General features: G+C 44.5%; 1 protein-coding gene across 1 annotated transcript in view; it reads right to left on the bottom strand.

The window, feature by feature from the left end:
* LOC126184483 (dynein axonemal heavy chain 5) overlaps window positions 1-20,771 on the bottom strand; it is a 976,026-nt gene that overhangs the window by 185,925 nt on the left and 769,330 nt on the right. The window contains exons 55-58 of the mRNA XM_049926874.1: window positions 18,901-19,046; window positions 16,238-16,453; window positions 11,043-11,308; window positions 1,142-1,310 (exon numbers count right to left, since the gene is read on the bottom strand). Of these exons, the coding sequence (XP_049782831.1) occupies window positions 1,142-1,310; window positions 11,043-11,308; window positions 16,238-16,453; window positions 18,901-19,046 (797 nt within the window). The remainder of the gene's footprint in view (window positions 1-1,141; window positions 1,311-11,042; window positions 11,309-16,237; window positions 16,454-18,900; window positions 19,047-20,771) is intronic.

Raw genomic sequence — 20,771 nt, 5'->3', positions numbered from 1 at the left:
GTATTTGTATGGAGTGTAGCCATGTATGGAAGTGAAACATGGACGATAAATAGTTTGAACAAGAAGAGAATAGAAGCTTTCGAAATGTGGTGCTACAGAAGAATACTGAAGATTAGATGGGTAGATCACAAAACTAATGAGGAGGTATTGAACAGAATTGGGGAGAAGAGAAGTTTGTGGCACAACTTGACAAGAAGGAGGGACCGGTTGGTAGGACATGTTCTGAGGCATCAAGGGATCACAAAATTACCATTGGAGGGCAGTGTGGAGGGTAAAAATCATAGAGGGAGACCAAGAGATGAATACACTAAGCAGATTCAGAAGGACGTAGGTTGCAGTAAGTACTGGGAGATGAAGAAGCTTGCACAGGATAGAGTAGCATGGAGAGCTGCATCAAACCAGTCTCAGGACTGAAGACCACAACAACACTACGATTGAACATCATATGGCATGTAACACAAATCTCTCTATACGTCGCATTTCATTACTTAAGTAGCTGACGTAAGACATTACATGCTGATTACATTTTAGTGACAATGTTAAATTAACCATCACTGCTGTCCATTTATTAATGCCAATTATCAGAGAATACGAGTGTCATAAACCAAACAATTTTCATGTTACTTGGGTTGCTGAGATAGATTCGATATTATTTAAACCGACATGGATGTAATGTGATGACAAACCAGATTCTGACATAAAGCTCTTATGCCACCATATCGTCAAAAATGGGCCCGAATACAAATGACTATTTTGGAACATATATATACTATTAAAATAAAAAATCAAATGTTCAAATGTGTGTGAAATCTTATGGGACTTAACTGCTAAGGTCATCAGTCCCTAAGCTTACACACTACTTAACCTAAATTATCCTAAGGACAAACACACACACCCATGTCCGAGGCAGGACTCGAACCTCCGCCGGGACCAGCAGCACAGTCCATGACTGCAGCGCCCTAGACCGCTCGGCTAATCCCGCGCGGCTCAAATAAACCATATTTATGTTCATGTCACACTCAGAAAAAAATCTTCGACCCTCTCTTGTACATAATGTTGCCGGACAAGTTCCCAACAAACTGGACAAATTTGAAGTAAACGAGACTGCAAAACACTTTCAGAAAAGTAGAGGGATTCTTACCGTCGCACTATCTACAAGCATGTTAGTGATATTCAGGTCGTTAGTGAACGGGATCTCCTTGGACTTGAGCGTAGACTTCCAGCTGTTAACGAGTCCGGCCCGGAACTCCTGGTTATACGGGCCGCAGTACGAGAGGAAGCCAGTAGCCAATACGACGTCACCCACTAGCCTGCGAAAAAAAAGTAACGGAAATTTGCTTTCGTAACGTAAGTTGGTGTGCACAAATTCCTACTTGCGTAATTTCACAGTTACATTCAGATTTGCTTCCTCTTTTTAATACTACGCTAAATTGGCTGGAGAGGGTATGGAGTAGGTGGAAGGGTTACAAAATTTTGTATTTTTAAATTTCTCACTAGTGGGTGACTGCCGAGCCGACTAGCGGCAGGAAGTTGAACTGCGGGTCATAAACAATATAGACATACTACTTACTTTATTGCCAATTAAGAGAAAGGTCACAAAAAGAACATCACTGTGAATTTTAAGGGAAAAAATATAATTTATTGGGTCATATTAAATCGTGCTAAGTCCGTTTCATTATGTAAACAAGCACTGTCCACCTAGCTCCTGGCTCCGCGATATGATGTAAATTGTAAGTGCTCTACCTACTCTACCAAAAGATCTCTCATTCTTATTTTTATTCCCAACTTGTGTTGAATAACTCACTTTTATATTCTCAGGACAGCAATAGTTTCTACTACTGGACCCTCTGTTAGAACCTGCCTCGGCATGGGCCCTATTTATTGATGTGGATTATCGTTTCCCTGAAACGATTCCCAGCCCCATGTTGATTCATTTCTCTGCCCCTACCACTGTGATCAACGCGACCCATCTGGCACATTTGTCTCCTGTTATCCTGATTCACACCACTCGGTCAACACTAATATTCAGTACTATCAGTGTCCCATCTGCCTATCTCCCTTACTCTTTCCAAAAATTAATCTAATATTTAATTGTTAGTCAACATCAAACATATTTTGCTTGTGGGTAGTTTCTCCCTTAAGCTATCAATAATATCGTTCTCCTCAAGGGTCTTATCTCAATACTCTGATCCCTTTGTTAGATCCTCTTGTCTAACAATAAGTTCGTTCTTTACTTTTCTAAGACTTTTTTAAAATTCCTATTGAACTTCATTACCTTTTCTCTCCAAAACACTTTCTCCTAGCTCTAACTTCCTTAGTACTACCTCCAAAATTTTTTGCCGTTTCCACTTTATGCGTCAATTCACTGTGTCCCATTTCCATTTTATTTGGCAACTCACTCTGTCCCAATTCCACTTCAGCCTGTCCTGTCCTAAATTCAGGCAGTAGTAAAACGAAACATTTGGTTCACTTGAGCCATTATATCAGCATTTTCTCGTTTAATTTCTGCTGTTACTTTTTCTACTGCTGGTTTCACCTCGGTTTTTGTCACTTCAGCTAATGTATCGCTGTCTCCATCAATTTCCTGTTATATAAATGTTTCACCCTAAGTTTTAACTACTTGCTGTCTAATATTAACAGAGTTGCCAAACTCCTTATTGTAATTTAATATTGAAATTTTTGGGTTCTTACAACAAAAACTCACAAGACAAATTTTCATTCAAACAGCAAGCTCATCCTAGTATTAGTAAAGTACAATGAATTGTGACTTGTCCTGTCAAGCAGAAGCCGCCTGCAAAGGCCCACTCCACCTTTATCCATTAGTATACTATAATAAGTAAAAAACCAGAAAATAATGAAATTTTGCTCAGAAGTTATTAGTGTAGTTCAGATAGTAGATGTGGTCTGTGTGGACCCAAGTGCGTCACACTATGACTGGGGTAGTGTTACTTTCCCACATACTGATTCTATGAATTAGTTAGTTTTTATTTGCTGATGAACACTTGTTAAAACAGTGCAGTATGCAGTCTTCACATTACAACCGCTCTCAGAACCAAAATATCTAATTATTTAATTTGTCAGTACCCTCAAATGAAAGCAGTTCTCAAAACAAATAATCAAATTAACATGTGCTCTCAAAGTTAGCACAATAATTAACAGTTTAACTTTTCCACTTAGCCATGAGCACTTACTCGAGTAAGTCTGGACGCATGTGCACTTAACTAAAGAATGACTAAGCACAATAACATAGTATTTAAGTCTCATGCATCAGTTATCTAAATTACTATATCGTAGTCTCATCTTGTACATAAGTTCTAACACAAAATATAGTCCATATGTCTCCAACATCTTTTACATCACAGGACATTTTATTAAACGTTTCTCGCCATTACGTTGTTTTCTCCTACCCGAAGAAGCCACACTTTCCAAAGCCTTTAATATTTGTTGACATGTCAATTTTTGCAACAGGTGACTTCCTATCACCTTATACAAAACAAATGGTTTCAAAGCTTACACTCCCACCCAACAGATTTTCCTAATAATATTTCCTTGAAATGACAAAATTTACAAACAGATAAACACACTATAAGGTTAACAAACTGAACATACAAAAATGTACACGATATTCATCCAAAGGTGTCAAACTGCTAAATCGATAAAATCAGTATCCAGTAGAATCGTCCTGCAATGGCCAGTAAGTCGATCATATTAGTTACGCTATGTACTTGAGATGGCACATGTATATAGATTTTGTTACTAGTTCTAGAAGTGCTTATTGTAGAATTGTGGCAAACAGTGACATAAACAGCAAATTATTTAATCAGTCATACAGTTCCTTCGATTCATACGTGATACACTGCTTCGGCCACAGATGACATCTATACACTCTTGCAAATACGACGTGATTTATTGATACGTTACAAATGGCAGCATATTCTTCTTTAACAGTTGAAACCAGAGGGGTAAGTGATGTCGGACGCCGGAACCTGCTGAAAAGTCGACGTTGTAACTCGTCCCAAAAGTGTTCCATTGCATTCTGGTCGGGACTCTGGGCAGGCCAGTCCATTTCAGTAAGTTATTCTCCACAAACCATTCCCTGACAGTTGCTACTTAATAACACGGTGCATTGTCATGCTGAAACAAACAATCATGGCCTCTCAATTGTTCCTCTACTGTACGTAGTTCATAATGCTGTTAAATATATTCATATACTTCCACGTTTAGCGTTTTATTAAGAGTAAAAAGGGAAACACACTGTAAACACGGAAAACACCCCCATACCGCAACAGCACTACCTCCGTACTTCGCTGTTGTCACTACAGATGATGGCTCGCAACGGTCACCAGGCGTTCGCCAAACCCAAACCCATCCATCGGATTGCCACAGGGTACAGCGTTACTCATCACCCCAATCACCCACTGTCCATTGGTGTCACTCTTTACACCGCCTCAAGCGTCACTTAGCACTGACTACAGAATGTGAGGTTTAGGAGCAGTCGCTCGACCACTGACGCTATTATTTTTAACCTTCTACTCAGAGTCACTATGCTAGATGCACTGCTGGTAGCACGTTAAAACTCACTAGTGAATTCTCCCGCTGATTTCGTGCTATGTTTCACAACTGCCCTCCCCAGTGTCCGATGGTCCTTGTCCATCGGTACATGAAGGCTATCTGCTCTCGGTTCAGCTATGGTTGGTCCTTCACCTTTCCACTTCACAGTCACATCGCCAACAGTCGACTTGGACAGATTTAGAAGGGTTGAAATATCCCTGATGGATCTGTTACTCAGGTGTCATCCGATCACTAGTCCACGTTCGATGTCACTGAATAGCCCATTTTGCTGTTGCTGCTTCTTTGCTGACAACAAAATACTTCTGGCTTCTTTTATACATAGGTGAAAAAAGTCATGGGATGGCGATATGCCCATGTACAGATGGAGGTAGTATCACGTACACAAGGTATAAACGGCAGTGCATTGGTGGAGTTGTCATTTGTACTCATGTGATTCATGTGAAAAGGTGTCCGACGTGATTATGTCCGCACGACGGGTATTAACAAACGTTGAACGCAGAAGGGTAGTTGCAGGTAGACACATGGAACATTCCATTTCGGAAACCTTTTGGTGCCCGCATCTCGTGGTCGTGCGGTAGCGTTCTCGCTTCCCACGCCCGGGTTCCCGGGTTCGATTCCCGGCGGGGTCAGGGATTTTCTCTGCCTCGTGATGGCTGGGTGATGTGTGCTGTCCTTAGGTTAGTTAGGTTTAAGTAGTTCTAAGTTCTAGGGGACTGATGACCATAGCTGTTAAGTCCCATAGTGCTCAGAGCCATTTGAACCAACCTTTTGGTAATTCAATATTCCGAGATCCACATTGTCAGGAGTGTACCGATAATATATTTCGGGAATTATCTCTCACCACGGACAACGCAGTGGCCGACGGCCTTCACTTAACGACAGAGAGCAGCGGGGTTTGCGAAGAGTTGTCAGTGATAACAGACATCCAACTCTACGTGAAATAAAGGGAAAAATCAATGTGGAACGTAGGACGAACGTATCTACACTCCTGGAAATGAAAAAAAGAACACATTGACACCGGTGTGTCAGACCCACCATACTTGCTCCGGACACTGCGAGAGGGCTGTACAAGCAATGATCACACGCACGGCACAGCGGACACACCAGGAACCGCGGTGTTGGCCGTCGAATGGCGCTAGCTGCGCAGCATTTGTGCACCGCCGCCGTCAGTGTCAGCCAGTTTGCCGTGGCATACGGAGCTCCATCGCAGTCTTTAACACTGGTAGCATGCCGCGACAGCGTGGACGTGAACCGTATGTGCAGTTGACGGACTTTGAGCGAGGGCGTATATTTATTTATTTATTTATTGCCAAATTATAAACCTGTTACCTGATGTTTAAAACAGGTCGTACATCTTACAATTTTCGATTTTCATCTTTTTACAGTTTTCTTTCCTTTTGTTTTATCTACAACATTTACAAGGAATGATTCAAAATAACAATAATTTGAGATTGAAATATAAATAAATTTTGTTGTTTTTAAGAAGAATATAAAAGAAAGAAAAGGGCGTATAGTGGGCATGCGGGAGGCCGGGTGGACGTACCGCCGAATTGCTCAACACGTGGGGCGTGAGGTCTCCACAGTACATCGATGTTGTCGCCAGTGGTCGGCAGAAGGTGCACGTGCCCGTCGACCTGGGACCGGACCGCAGCGACGCACGTATGCACGCCAAGACCGTAGGATCCTACGCAGTGCCGTAGGGGGACCGCACCGCCACTTCCCGGCAAATTAGGGACACTGTTGCTCCTGGGGTATCGGCGAGGACCATTCGCAACCGTCTCCATGAAGCTGGGCTACGGTCCCGTAAACCGTTAGGCCGTCTTCCGCTCACGCCCCAACATCGTGCAGCCCGCCTCCAGTGGTGTCGCGACAGGCGTGAATGGAGGGACGAATGGAGACGTGTCGTCTTCAGCGATGAGAGTCGCTTCTGCCTTGGTGCCAATGATGGTCGTATGCGTGTTTGGCGCCGTGCAGGTGAGCGCCACAATCGGACTGCATACGACCGAGGCACACAGGGCCAACACCGGCATCATGGTGTGGGGAGCGATCTCCTACACTGGCCGTACACCACTGGTGATCGTCGAGGGGACACTGAATAGTGCACGGTACATACAAACCGTCATCGAACCCATCGTTCTACCATTCCTAGACCGGCAAGGGAACTTGCTGTTCCAACAGGACAATGCACGTCCGCATGTATCCCGTGCCACCCAACGTGCTCTAGAAGGTGTAAGTCAACTACCCTGGCCAGCAAGATCTCCGGATCTGTCCCCCATTGAGCATGTTTGGGACTGGATGAAGCGTCGTCTCACGCGGTCTGCACGTCCAGCACGAACGCTGGTCCAACTGAGGCGCCAGGTGGAAATGGCATGGCAAGCCGTTCCACAGGACTACATCCAGCATCTCTACGATCGTCTCCATGGGAGAATAGCAGCCTGCATTGCTGCGAAAGGTGGATATACACTGTACTAGTGCCGACATTGTGCATGCTCTGTTGCCTGTGTCTATGTGCCTGTGGTTCTGTCAGTGTGATCATGTGATGTATCTGACCCCAGGAATGTGTCAATAAAGTTTCCCCTTCCTGGGACAATGAATTCACGGTGTTCTTATTTCAATTTCCAGGAGTGTATTACGGAAGTGCGGTGAAATTTGGCGGTACGGGCTATGGCAGCAAACGACCGACGGGGGTGTCTTTGCTAACAGCACGACATCGCCTGCAGCGCCTCTCCTGGGCTCGTGACCATATCAGTTGAACCCTAGATGGCTGGGAAACCGGAGCCTGGTCAGTTGAGTACCGATTTCAGTTGTTAATATCTGATGGGCTGACCCCACGAAGCCCCGGACCGAAGTTGTCAACAAAGCACAGTGCTAACTGGTGGTGGCTCCATAATAGTGACTGGAAATAGTTACGATCGGTTACTTGGAGACCATTTGGAGCCATTCATGAGCTTCATGTTCCCAAACAACGATGGATTTTTTGTGGATGACAATGCGCCATGTCACTGGGCCAGAATTGTTCGGAATTTGTTTTCAAGAACATTCTGGACAAGTCTAGCGAATGATTTGGCCACCCACATTGCCCGACATGAATCCCATCAAACATTTGTGGGGCGTAATCGAGAGATCAGTTCGTGCACAAAACCCTGCATCGGCAACACTTTCACAGCTATGGACGATTATAGAGGCAGCATGGCTCAATATTTCTGCAGGGGACTTCCAAAGACTTGCTGAGTCCATGCCACGTCGAGTTGCTGCGCTACTCCAGGCAAAAGGAGGTCCGACACGATGACTTTTGTTACCTCAGTGTATACTGGGGGGTCCACCTCTCATGATCAATTCCGCATTAAATAGGGGTGTTGGGATACTTTTTGTAAGGTAATGTATAATCAGAATTTCTTTGGTTCTCTGAAAGGCATGTATAAGATTCACTATGTGATCAAAACTATCCGGACAACCCCAAAACCATACATTTTTTATATTAAGTGCACTGTGCTGCCACTTACTGTCAGGTACTCCATATCAACGACCTCGGTAGTCATTAGACATCATTAGAGAGCAGAATGGGGCGCTCTGTGGAACTCACGGACATCGAACGTGGTCAGGTGAGTGGGTGTCACTTCTGTCATACGCCTGTACGCGAGATTTCAACACTCCTAAACATCCCTAGGTCCACTGCTGTCGATGTGATAGTGGAGCGGAAACATGAAGAGACACGTACAGCACGAAAGCGTGCAGGCCGACCTCGTCTGTTGACTGACAGAGACCGTCGACTGTTGAAGAGGATCGTAATGTGTAATAGGCAGACATCTATTCAGACAATCGCGCAGGAATTCCAAACTGCAACAGGATCCACTGCCAGTACTATGACAGTAGCGGGAGGTGAGAAAAGTTGGATTTCAACGTCGAGCGGCTGCTCATAAGTCACACAACACGTCGGTAATGCCAAACGACGCCTCGCTTGGTGTAAGGAGCATAAACATTGGACGATTGGACAGTGGAAAAACGTTGTGCGGAGTAACGAATCACGGTACACAATGTGGCGACCCAAAAAAAAAAATGGTTCAAATGGCTCTGAGCACTATGGGACTTAACATCTTAGGTCATCAGTCCCCTAGAACTTAGAACTACTTGAACCTAACTAACCTAAGGACATCACACAACACCCAGCCATCACGAGGCAGAGAAAATCCCTGACCCCGGCGGGAATCGAACCCGGGAACCCGAACGTGGGAAGCGAGAACGCTACCGCACGACCACGAGATGCGGGCAATGTGGCGATGCGATGGTAGGGTATGGTGAATGCCCAGTGAACGTCATCTGTCAGCGTGTGTAGTCCCAACAGTAAAATTCGGAGGCGGTGGTGTTATGGTGTGGTCGTGTTTTCCATGGAGGGGCTTGCACCCCTTGTTGTTTTGCGTGGCACTATCACAGCACAGGCCTACACTGATGTTTTAAGCATCTTCTCGCTTCCCACTGCAGAAGAGCAATTTGGGTATGGCGATTGCATCTTTCAACACGAGCGAGCACCTGTTCATAATGCACGACCTGTGGCGGAGTGGTTACACGACAATAACATCCCTGTAATGGACTGACCTGCACAGAGTCTTGACCTGAATCCTATAGAACACCTTTGGGATGTTTAGGAACGCCGACTTCGTGCCAGACCTCACCGACTGACATCGATACCTCTCCTCAGTGCAGCAGTCCTTGTAGAATTGGCTGCCATTCCCCAAGAAACCTTCCACCATCTGATTGAACGTATGTCTGCGAGAGTAGAAGCTGTCATCAAGGCTAATGGTGGGCCAACACCATATTGAATTCCAGTGTTACCGATGGAGGGTGCCACGAACTTGTAAGTCATTTTCATCTAGGTGTCCGGATACTTTTGATCACATAGTGTACGCTTCTAATTTGAATGGTCTTTGACATAGGTAGTACTTCGTTTGTTAAAAAAAGCTCTCTCCCAAGTGTGTGTTTCAAAATGGCAACCAGCCTTCCACGTGTGTTTTAGGACGCTATCAGATTTTCGAATTACACTCCTGGAAATGGAAAAAAGAACACATTGACACCGGTGTGTCAGACCCACCATACTTGCTCCGGACACTGCGAGAGGGCTGTACAAGCAATGATCACACGCACGGCACAGCGGACACACCAGGAACCGCGGTGTTGGCCGTCGAATGGCGCTAGCTGCGCAGCATTTGTGCACTGCCGCCGTCAGTGTCAGCCAGTTTGCCGTGGCATACGGAGCTCCATCGCAGTCTTTAACACTGGTAGCATGCCGCGACAGCGTGGACGTGAACCGTATGTGCAGTTGACGGACTTTGAGCGAGGGCGTATAGTGGGCATGCGGGAGGCCGGGTGGACGTACCGCCGAATTGCTCAACACGTGGGGCGTGAGGTCTCCACAGTACATCGATGTTGTCGCCAGTGGTCGGCAGAAGGTGCACGTGCCCGTCGACCTGGGACCGGACCGCAGCGACGCACGGATGCACGCCAAGACCGTAGGATCCTACGCAGTGCCGTAGGGGACCGCACCGCCACTTCCCAGCAAATTAGGGACACTGTTGCTCCTGGGGTATCGGCGAGGACCATTCGCAACCATCTCCATGAAGCTGGGCTACGGTCCCGCACACCGTTAGGCCGTCTTCCGCTCACGCCCCAACATCGTGCAGCCCGCCTCCAGTGGTGTCGCGACAGGCGTGAATGGAGGGACGAATGGAGACGTGTCGTCTTCAGCGATGAGAGTCGCTTCTGCCTTGGTGCCAATGATGGTCGTATGCATTTTTGGCGCCGTGCAGGTGAGCGCCACAATCAGGACTGCATACGACCGAGGCACACAGGGCCAACACCCGGCATCATGGTGTGGGGAGCGATCTCCTACACTGGCCGTACACCACTGGTGATCGTCGAGGGGACACTGAATAGTGCACGGTACATACAAACCGTCATCGAACCCATAGTTCTACCATTCCTAGACCGGCAAGGGAACTTGCTGTTCCAACAGGACAATGCACGTCCGCATGTATCCCGTGCCACCCAACGTGCTCTAGAAGGTGTAAGTCAACTACCCTGGCCAGCAAGATCTCCGGATCTGTCCCCCATTGAGCATGTTTGGGACTGGATGAAGCGTCGTCTCACGCGGTCTGCACGTCCAGCACGAACGCTGGTCCAACTGAAGCGCCAGGTGGAAATGGCATGGCAAGCCGTTCCACAGGACTACATCCAGCATCTCTACGATCGTCTCCATGGGAGAATAGCAGCCTGCATTGCTGCGAAAGGTGGATATACACTGTACTAGTGCCGACATTGTGCATGCTCTGTTGCCTGTGTCTATGTGCCTGTGGTTCTGTCAGTGTGATCATGTGATGTATCTGACCCCAGGAATGTGTCAATAAAGTTTCCCCTTCCTGGGACAATGAATTCACGGTGTTCTTATTTCAATTTCCAGGAGTGTACTTGGTACGCACCTGCCGAGCTGCTCCTTGAACTCGCGGCTCTGCTGCGTCCAGCGGATCTTCTCCCCGCCCAGCCCGTTGATGAGCTGCGTGGCGGCGGTCATCTTGCGCAGGCAGACGTTGGCGGCGTCGGTGAGGCGCTGTTTCTCGGACACGGCGGCGTCGTACTGCTCCTTGACCTGGCGCAGCGCGCCCTCGCGGTCCTCCAGCTCCTGCTCGGCGCGCGCCAGGTCCTCCATGGCCACCTTGAGGCGCGCCTCCTGCAGCGTCAAGTTCGCCTGCAACACCACGGCGCTCTCTCCACCATCTCTCTACTGTCGAGTGCGAAGGTGGGAAGCGCGCTGCAAATGGCAACCACTGTTCCATGTACGAGCTGAACTCACGCTCCACCGACAAGATTTCTCAGATTGATCGGGAGTATTGTGGTGCATGGGACCCGTGGACTCGTGTACCTCAATACAGGGTAACTGCATTTTTTAGTTTTTTACTTCCAGTTGCATAGTGGAAGCTGCGTCCGCAGCTCGTGGTGTGATGATGATGATGATATTTGGTTTGTGGGGCGCTCAACTGCGTGGTTATCAGCGCCCGTACAATTTCCCAACCTTTGCTCAGTCCAATTTCGCCACTTTCCTGGATGATGATGAAATGATGAGGACAACACAAACACCCAGTCATCTCGAGGCAGGTGAAAATCCCTGACCCCGCCGGGAATCGAACCCGGGACCCCGTGCTCGGGAAGCGAGAACGCTACCGCGAGACCACGAGCGGCGGACAGCTCGTGGTCTCTCGGTAGCGTTCTCGCTTCCCACGCACGGGGTCCCGGCTTCGATTCCCGGCGGGGTCAGGGATTTTCTCTGCCGCGAGGTGACTGGGTGTTGCGTGTCTTTCATCATCATTGACTCGCAAGTCGCCGAAGTGGCATCAGCTAAAAAGGAGTTGCAATTTCGGCGGCCGAACACCCCGCATGGGGTCTCCCGGCCGACAATGCCGTACGATCATTTCATTTCAGTGGAAGCTGCCCTATGGGCGGGCACTCAAGCCTTTTTTCAAATTTAATAAGGATAAAACGAATTACAATAAAACTATTTCGTGGAGAAAATATATGGCATTGATACTAAACAATCACAAAAGCAAATAAAGAACTGCTATCCACGAACCTACTATGCTGTCATAGTAGGAGGAGAGGTGATACTCCTACGTGGCGCGTCCCAGGTGGCGGATAGGGAAGTCCTCACCGGTTTACCGGCGGACTTGAGTGAAATAAAATAGCTCTCGCGGACCAGACCCACCCTCTACGGTTAACAACCGTAGTTGTAAATCGGAGCTTGCTCCAACTAAGATTGACAACCTTCGAAAGTCAAAAGTGGAAAGGTCTTTTAGGAAAAAAATTCCACCGTCCTGCTACATCGGATTCGGTGGGTAGTCAACTAGAAGACAGCAACGAATCGGAGCGTTTGCAACCCTCAAAATGCACACTAAAACACAAAAAGAAGATTAAACATGAGCAGATAAATAATATAGCAACACACAGCATAAACTCACTACTTCAGACCGGAAAACTCAAGGAGCTCATAGATGAACCAAATAAACAAAAAAATTTAATAACAGGGATCCAAGAAATGAGAAACACCACAGAGGACCCATTCGAATCACAAGGATACAGAATTTATAATGGGAAACCAGGACCGAGGGCAATGAAACAATGTCCCCAGTTTGAAACAGAGCTTTTAGTAAACATAAAAATAATAGATTCAGTAACGGATTTCCAAGCAGTATCACCAAGAATTGCGACTCTAAGCTTTAAAACAATGAATAAAACATATACAATAATAAATGCTCATGCCCCAACAAATGAAAAAAACTGTCTAACAAAAACAAAGGAAGAGGTAGATAAATTTTGGGACCTTCTAGAACAAACTGTGAACAGAGTAAATAAAAAGAATGTAAAAATCTTATTGGGAGATTTCAATGATCAGTTGGGAAAAGAAAGGAAATATTAAGATATGATTGGAAAATGGAGTCCACATAAATTTACGAACAAAAACGGTCAAAGTCTTGCAGTACTCTGCAGAGAACACAACCTTATATCTAAATCAACATACTTTAAGAGGAAGCCAAGTAAACTTAAAACATGGAAACATCCAGACTGGAGGCAGGGGGAGTGGCAGCTAGACCATGTCTGTATAGACAAAAATTTTCATAAGGAGATCCACAATGTTAAAGTACTGAGAGAAGTAGACACAGGCTCAGACCATTATATAGTCAAAATTAAAATCAAATTCACTCCGTTAAAGAAGAGGACCGGAAAAACTAATAAAATAAAACGGAGGTTTGACCCACATCAGCTAATTAAAAAAAATAATACCAACAAATAACACAAATCATCAAATTAACAAATGATATAGAACAATTAGTGCCTAATCTTAAAAAAGAAGCAGAGAATCTAACTCCCTTGAACCCACGAAGGAAACATGCATGGTGGACATCAGAATGTGACAAATTCCATGAAGATAGACACCAAGCATGGTTAAAGTTTCAAACACATAAAACTGAAGAAAATGCCATCAACCTAAAAATGAAAGAAGGAAATTCACACAAAGTATTAGAAGAATCAAGAGAGGATTCCATAAAGATATTATAAACTCTATAGAAGGTAATTATCACAAAACCAACTCCAGGAACTACAGCAGAAATTGACAGAATACTAAAAATAGAAAGAAGAATAATTAGGACATGTATAAATAAACAGTATAAAATAAATGGACATTGAAGAATAGCATCAAATGAAACAGTATATAAGAAAATAGAACCAGTCATGAGCACGATCAGGAAGAAACGCATCTAATTCTTTGGACATCTGACGAGAACTCCAGAAAACAGAATTAGTAAAAAAATAATACAAAAATTGTGGAATAGCAAGAGTGACATTAAATGGATCACAGAAATTAAGGAAGATATAAAAAACTCCAAATTACAGTAGTTGACCTAAAAAACAAGACAGAGAAAACCAGAATACTGCAAGAGCCGCAAACCAGACTACAAATGAAAATCAATAAAAGGAGTACAGGAAGAGTGGTCTCAGATGAAGAAAGAAAGAAAATATCTGAAAGAATGAAGAAATATTGGGCAGACAGAAGAGCAGAACTCCTTTCATATAAGAACAGACTCTAATAATTATATTACCTAAATGTCATATTAAGTTATTGCTGAGCCAAATTGTATCCCTGTGTAACAACTTGTTTACAACTTTGTATTTTTGACTAGAGTGGTCCAATGAAGGCCATAAAATAAATAATAAAAAAATAATAATAAAAGACTGATATTAGGCTGATGCGTAAATTCGAAGTGTTTTTGTTTTGCATTTCGGTACTCCGGTTGCTATGGGTTTATTTATAGACTGTCATTTTTTATTTGTAGTTCACTGTTGCTATTTGAATTTACATTTTGTCATTTGGAGATAGTGAGTGGAGCTGTGGACACTAGAAAATGTTGTGCCAAGTGGAGAAATCGGAACATTACCGACATATTCTTCTATTTGAATTCAGAGGGTCCAAAATTCATATGAAGATTATCTTCGTAGTACTAGTAACAATGGATGTTCGCAAAACACAGATTTCTCACCACCGAGGACAAAACCAGCGCCGCGTTAGGAACAACAAGCAGCTGCAGAGCAGTCCGTATCTGTGTTCTAGCATGCAAGTGGGTAAACCAAACCAGTATGCCACTTGTGCTTGTCTGCCGCCTGGACAAGCACACAGGTATGTCTGCAGGCTGTTTCAAAAGTCATACTACACACTTCTAGAGGTTGTAGATGGGACTTGGTAGATCAAGTTTTACATATTAAACCATGTCCGGAAACGTCATCCAAAGACGCTACAGAGCGTCAAAGTTATAGGCGTTGGCATCACATGGTGATTCCGTGATGATGGTGTGAACTTCCTAGGATGATGTAGAAGGATAAATGTATCAATTTGAGGTAAGGGCCCCTGTACCGGAAACGAAAGAGTCGAAAGTCATAAGCGAAAACCGTTCTGATGCCTCTGACAGTGGAATACATATACTGGTACTGTCGTTGCTAAGATTGCAGGGTAGTCAACTTTCGGAGGTGATATTACGGAGCAAAACAAGAAAAAATGTCCAGTTAACATAGTCTGTAAAATGCATACCTTGAGAGCTATGAGCACTTGTTCAATAGAGGAGATGTGTGTCACAGTAACGAAGAGAACAAGTGCTTTTAGCTTCTCAGGTATGCATTTTAGAGGTCATATTTACTGGATATTTCTTCCTTGTTTTAGTCCATACTGCCATGTCTGAAGGTTGTGTACCCTACTGTCTTAGCAAAAACAGTACCAGTACGTGTAGTCCATTGCCAGAAGTATCAGAACGGTTTTCGAGTATAGCTTTCGACTTGTTCGTTTCCGGTACAAGAACCCTTACCTCAAACTGATGCATTTTCCCCACTTATCCTTCTCCATCAATCTAGAAAGTTTGCAACATCATCACCGAAGCACCCTGTATGTATGTACATACATTTACAGGCGCCGGCACCTGTGACTTTGACGCTCTATAGCGTCGTGGGATGACGTTTCCGGACATGGGTTCCTATGTAAAACTTGAGCTACCAACCCCTCTAAAACCTCTAGAAGTGTGTAACATGAATTGTGGAACACCCTGAAAATATCTACACAACAATGCAAATGTCAACGGTATACGCTGTGTGCCACGTTTGGAAACAAACGGCTTCCATCAGTCACTGTACTTTATATTGAAGGCAATTGTCCACTTTACTCTTCGTCCTTAGGCTTGTAATCAGTACTGTTCGATCCCGCCTGTTTTTTTCGGCAGTGTTAGTTGTTCGTTGACTGTGTTAAACGTGATACTGGATAGGTCCACTCATGAAGAGTTGTAAAAGTTGTTACCCTAAAAGACCTGTGATGTGGTTGCGTTCGCTGTGGAAACTGGTCAGTTAACCCCTTCACGAAGTACATATCGGCCAATAGTCCATGAATAAACCTGTCCATGCTGCTGTGGACCGCTGTTAACGTACAACTAACACTGCCTGCTGAAGAACAAAGCTGAGACAAAACCGAGCAGCAATGAATGTACATCAGTATGCATAAGGTTGACCACGTGTACATGTAATTTCAAATATTCATAAAGAAACATCGAATTTTGGAAGGTAAATAGCTGTTTTTAGCCATTTTTACCTTGAGAGGCAGGACCTCTTTGTTGACACTGTGAAAGAAGGCCATTGCCTTCGTCCAAGACAGCAAGCCAGCTACGTCACCGCAAACTCTTTTGGCTGTATCCATGTTGTAGTCTTCCATCTCAAAATATGGCTGAAGCAGTTCCACCATCTCGTTATTGATTATATCTTTCGGATAATTCTGTAGTTGCAGAAGGAACGTAGTGCTCGCCATCATCTGAAAATATAGGCCAGTCTAAAATGACATAAAAGTGAGATAATAACTGTACGAAATGCTGGATCAACGCAAAGGACAAGAGATTGGTTTATGAGAGGATGTAGTCAAACTGTAGATCAATGTCTACTGAGAGCCACTCAGGGAGCTCTTTCCTGATTAGAAACGTCTGTAGTCATCACACCATCTCACGGGAATAACCATAACCATTTTAATATCCCTCGGGTAGAAGATATAGCAGTCGTCGATGGGTGCGCCAACGCCTCACACCGAAGACAATGCCACAGATTTTAGCCTTTGGACCATGGTAGAGTATTTAACGTGAAAAGTAAAATTTTATATTAAAGAAGAAAAATACACGAAACGTGATTGTTTTATCAATAACTGTTTTGTTACAAAGCGGTTTTTGGCTTCTTAGACCATCAAAGGTAACAACTGATTAGTGTCGAGAGTGACGTAAATGTGAAAACTAAAAATATTGGACATCATATCAGATCAAAATAGTGATAAGGAAACACCAATCCAGACCTCCTTATCAAATTTGCTGGTATTGTGTATCCAACAACATTAAAACTAAAATGCACTAACTAAATACTGAACTTGCTGTAGTGTGAAGAAAATATACAGGAAGTAAAGTACGGAATCGATTGTCAGGCACTAATTAATAAGTGAATTCTTGTTTGACATAGTCCGATACATGACACTAGATAGTATTTGTGAAGCTCTGTGGACATGATGTTTCCTACTGTTAAATGCCTCCGTAGCCAAGATGGCTAACGCACATATGTCGGTGGCGCTTGACTAGAAAGTAGTCAGTTTCAGTGTTGATGGTAGAAGAAATTTTCACCACCGGCTTGGGTAGGGGAGGTAGTTACAATATCATCATACGCTGTGACGTACGTGCTGAGATAGCATGGTGGTGGCGTGGATTAACAGTAATCGAACAGAGTTTCAAATGTGACTGAGACGGGAAGTCCCAAATTGCAGAAAACATGTCCTGAAGAGCGTGATTCTGAAGACATATGAAAAAAAATCATATGTAAAGTTCTCAAGTGGCAACGTTTCCTGATAGAAATTCACTGAGAAGATCCACAGTTTAATTGTGCCTGTCAGTTGGTTACTTATGTCGCCAACAACTTTTTATTATAACTGTAAATTGATTATTTAAATCATTAACAACTAGTTGTTAGCAAAACAATAGAATTTCAGTAGAATCCACAAAAGGACCAAAAATAAATGGAACTGTAGGAATAAACATGCGAGATTGTTAATTTAAGAGAGAAGTCACTATTCTCGTCTCCTGCATGTTAAATCTAGGTTACACCAGGTAAGGTTGGTTAGAAGTTTTTTCTACACTGATAAGCCAAAACATCATGACGACCTGCTAACAGCGTGTTGGTACAGTTTTGGAACGCGATGTAACAGCGATTCTACTTGTCGTGGACTCGATAGGCCCTTGGTAGGCCTTTGGAAGTATGTGCCATCAGATGTCTACGCAGAGGGAAAATAATTCCTGTTAATTATGGGCTGGCGGTTTCATGAGCACGAAGCTGGGGGCCGATACGGTCCCACATGTGTTCGATCTGTCGCAGATGAAGACAATTTGGTAGCCAGGCATCAACCTGAGTTTACCACCATGCTTCTCAAACTACTTTAGCTCGTTTCTGGCCTTGTGGACAGTTATTCTGTTCTAGGATGCCATCGCCGTTGGGGAAGACATCAAGCATGAAGGGGTACAAGTTGTCCGCAATAAGGTTCATGTAATCCACAGCTGTCAGGCTGCGTTAAATTAGTACCACAGGTCGCAAGGAAGCCCAAGTGAATCTCCTGCATAATACTGTCTTCTCTGGCCTGTATCCGTGACGCGGTTCATTTTTAGTGGAGTCTTGCGTCCGTATGACGGCCTAATCGGATACGACAATCGACCTGCGATGTCGTTAGGTCGGTATGAGAACACATAGGTGTCGTCTGCTGTGGAGGTCCATGTTCAACAATACGCACTGAATGATGTACTCCAAAACTCTTGTTCCTGTACTAGCACTGTACTCTGTCGTCAGATCTGACACAGATCGCTGCCCACCCTGCTCTGATGAGAACACTGCCGTCAACTCGTGGTTTCGCCGTTCTTCAACACTTTCGGTAGATAACCACGACAGTAGCACACGAACGGCCAACCAGCTTCGTCGTTTCCGAGATGATAGTTCCCAGTTTCTGGGTCATTGCAATCTTCACTTTGTCAAAGTTAATTTTGTCGGTGGATTTCCCCAGTTTCAGCCCATGTAACCACTATAATGCTTCCCTATTCGCCTCTACTTCGCTTTTCTTACTGCATGAAGTGCTCGCAACGCCACCAGGCAGTATTTGGTCTTGATATGGCAGCTGTCATTATGTTTTGGCCCATCAGCGTAGTTGTTTGAGTTACTTAAGGAGTTGTTTCGCTACGTGGTCACCTTAAGAGACTCTGCCCAGGAAGGCTTTGGGCAGGGAGCAGCGGTGTCTGCGATGATGGGATGCAGCTTGCGCTGAAACAGGATGAGTACGCAGTCCATGATGCGCATGATGAGGTGCGGCGGACGGCCCAACTTCCGCACCGTCGCTGCAACACAACACACAGTGCGTGCGGCCAGTTTGCTAAGTTTCACCACGTATTTCACAGCCTACTACTAAGAGTTCTCATACAACGGTTTTCATAACATCGATCAGAATACGTCACCAGAATTTTCAGACACGTGGCTGTCTTCAGGTATGACGGATGAAAATGTTTCACTTATGTCTGCTGTACTTACTGTCATGTTTCTGGAAACACATTTGTGCGGGCAGTTTAAAATATCTTCCGTGATAAAATACGTCATTCCAAACTTGAGAAACGTCCTACATGATGCCAGCATCAGAAATGCCAGCAGTTCATTAACTTTGGTAAGGGACAGGAAGACATCCGTTTAAGTCATCTTGGTGTCTTAAACGGGTGGAAGATGTATTCCCAAATCTAGTTCCCTATATATATCGATGGAGGGGTGTAATTGTTACCCCATATTAATTAATTATCGGTTTAAGTCAAAGGTCAGACTATTAGTTAGCATTAAATATTATACTTTGAAATAGTTCACGAAGTGCCTAGAAGAACGGAGACATTTAATCGAGTACTGGTCTTGTGAATGGTGGCTGAACCAAATGTGAGTTACATCGGATGTGACCTCCAGCAGACAGTGGGCATTTGCGTAATCGAAAGCTGTTCCATTATCCCTCCCTTATTCTTCTTTTAATACGCATACCTGCCCGTCCCCTACTAGCAGACTTTCAGGTCATTTAGGGCAAAAGTCTCAGTTCTCTACTAGAAACATGTGTGTTACGTCGGCGTAGGCCGAATTTATTGACCTTGAGTAAACACAATGAAAAAGTATCGGGGAAGTTAGCATTACACTGTTCGGTCGCGAGTGGGTGTCCAAATCGCGGTTCAAATCAGAATTTTGTAGGCAGAGCAGGGCGCCGTTCAAGTTCGGAGTTGTAGGCTGGGAGGCAGTGGGATGCAGACATTACTGAAACTGCCGATATGAGATTGCGGCTGCAGAAATTAAACAGCTGGTATTTGATGTTTGGTCAGCGACGAGAGGCATGGAGCCACTTGAAGCTCTCATTACTTGTAACATACAGTGTGGGATGCAACCTATCGATGCTCCCGCGGCATCGTTATGAATAGATCCGCAGGGTACAACAGTGTGCACATTCCCTTTCGTAATGAGATTCATGAAATATGCTACTATCATAAAATAATTAACGAAACGCCACGTAATATCGTCATCCAGTAAAATTTTGAACATTCACCAGCACATAAGCCTTATGCAGAAATAAATTTCGCAGCTAGTACAGTTCTGGACGTTGACTCATTGTTGCCATGAATCAGGAAATATTGACAGAGCAAATCGTATTCAAAATATGTGTAAATCAGTCTGGAGGGTGCTGTCGTTTGTAGAGAGGTTACATGCCATCATAACTATTCGATGTTTAGAAGGAGTTGTGCAATATCAGTTCTCTTCAGTCAAAACCAAATGAGGAGTAATCCTCAGAAATATAGTTGTCTGTATCGATACAGGACGTCATTAGCAATAAATCTTTAGCTAGTGACATCATCGGAATACCTGTCCGTGGCTGTCTGGAGTCATACGAAATAAAACGATACACTAGGCAGCGGCTAATTTGCTGGGTAACACGAAAGTAAATTTTTACAAGGCGATCCAATTCTTGAATGCTGGTCTTCTGGATTGACAGGAAAAGTGTAAAAAAGTCAGTGACGTGCTGTCTGAACTGTGATAGGTGTATGTGA

Source organism: Schistocerca cancellata, chromosome 4, assembly GCF_023864275.1.
Source record: "Schistocerca cancellata isolate TAMUIC-IGC-003103 chromosome 4, iqSchCanc2.1, whole genome shotgun sequence".
Taxonomy (NCBI): domain Eukaryota; kingdom Metazoa; phylum Arthropoda; class Insecta; order Orthoptera; family Acrididae; genus Schistocerca; species Schistocerca cancellata.
Note: the sequence above shows the minus strand (reverse complement) of the source record. Positions and strands in the feature narration are given on the sequence as shown.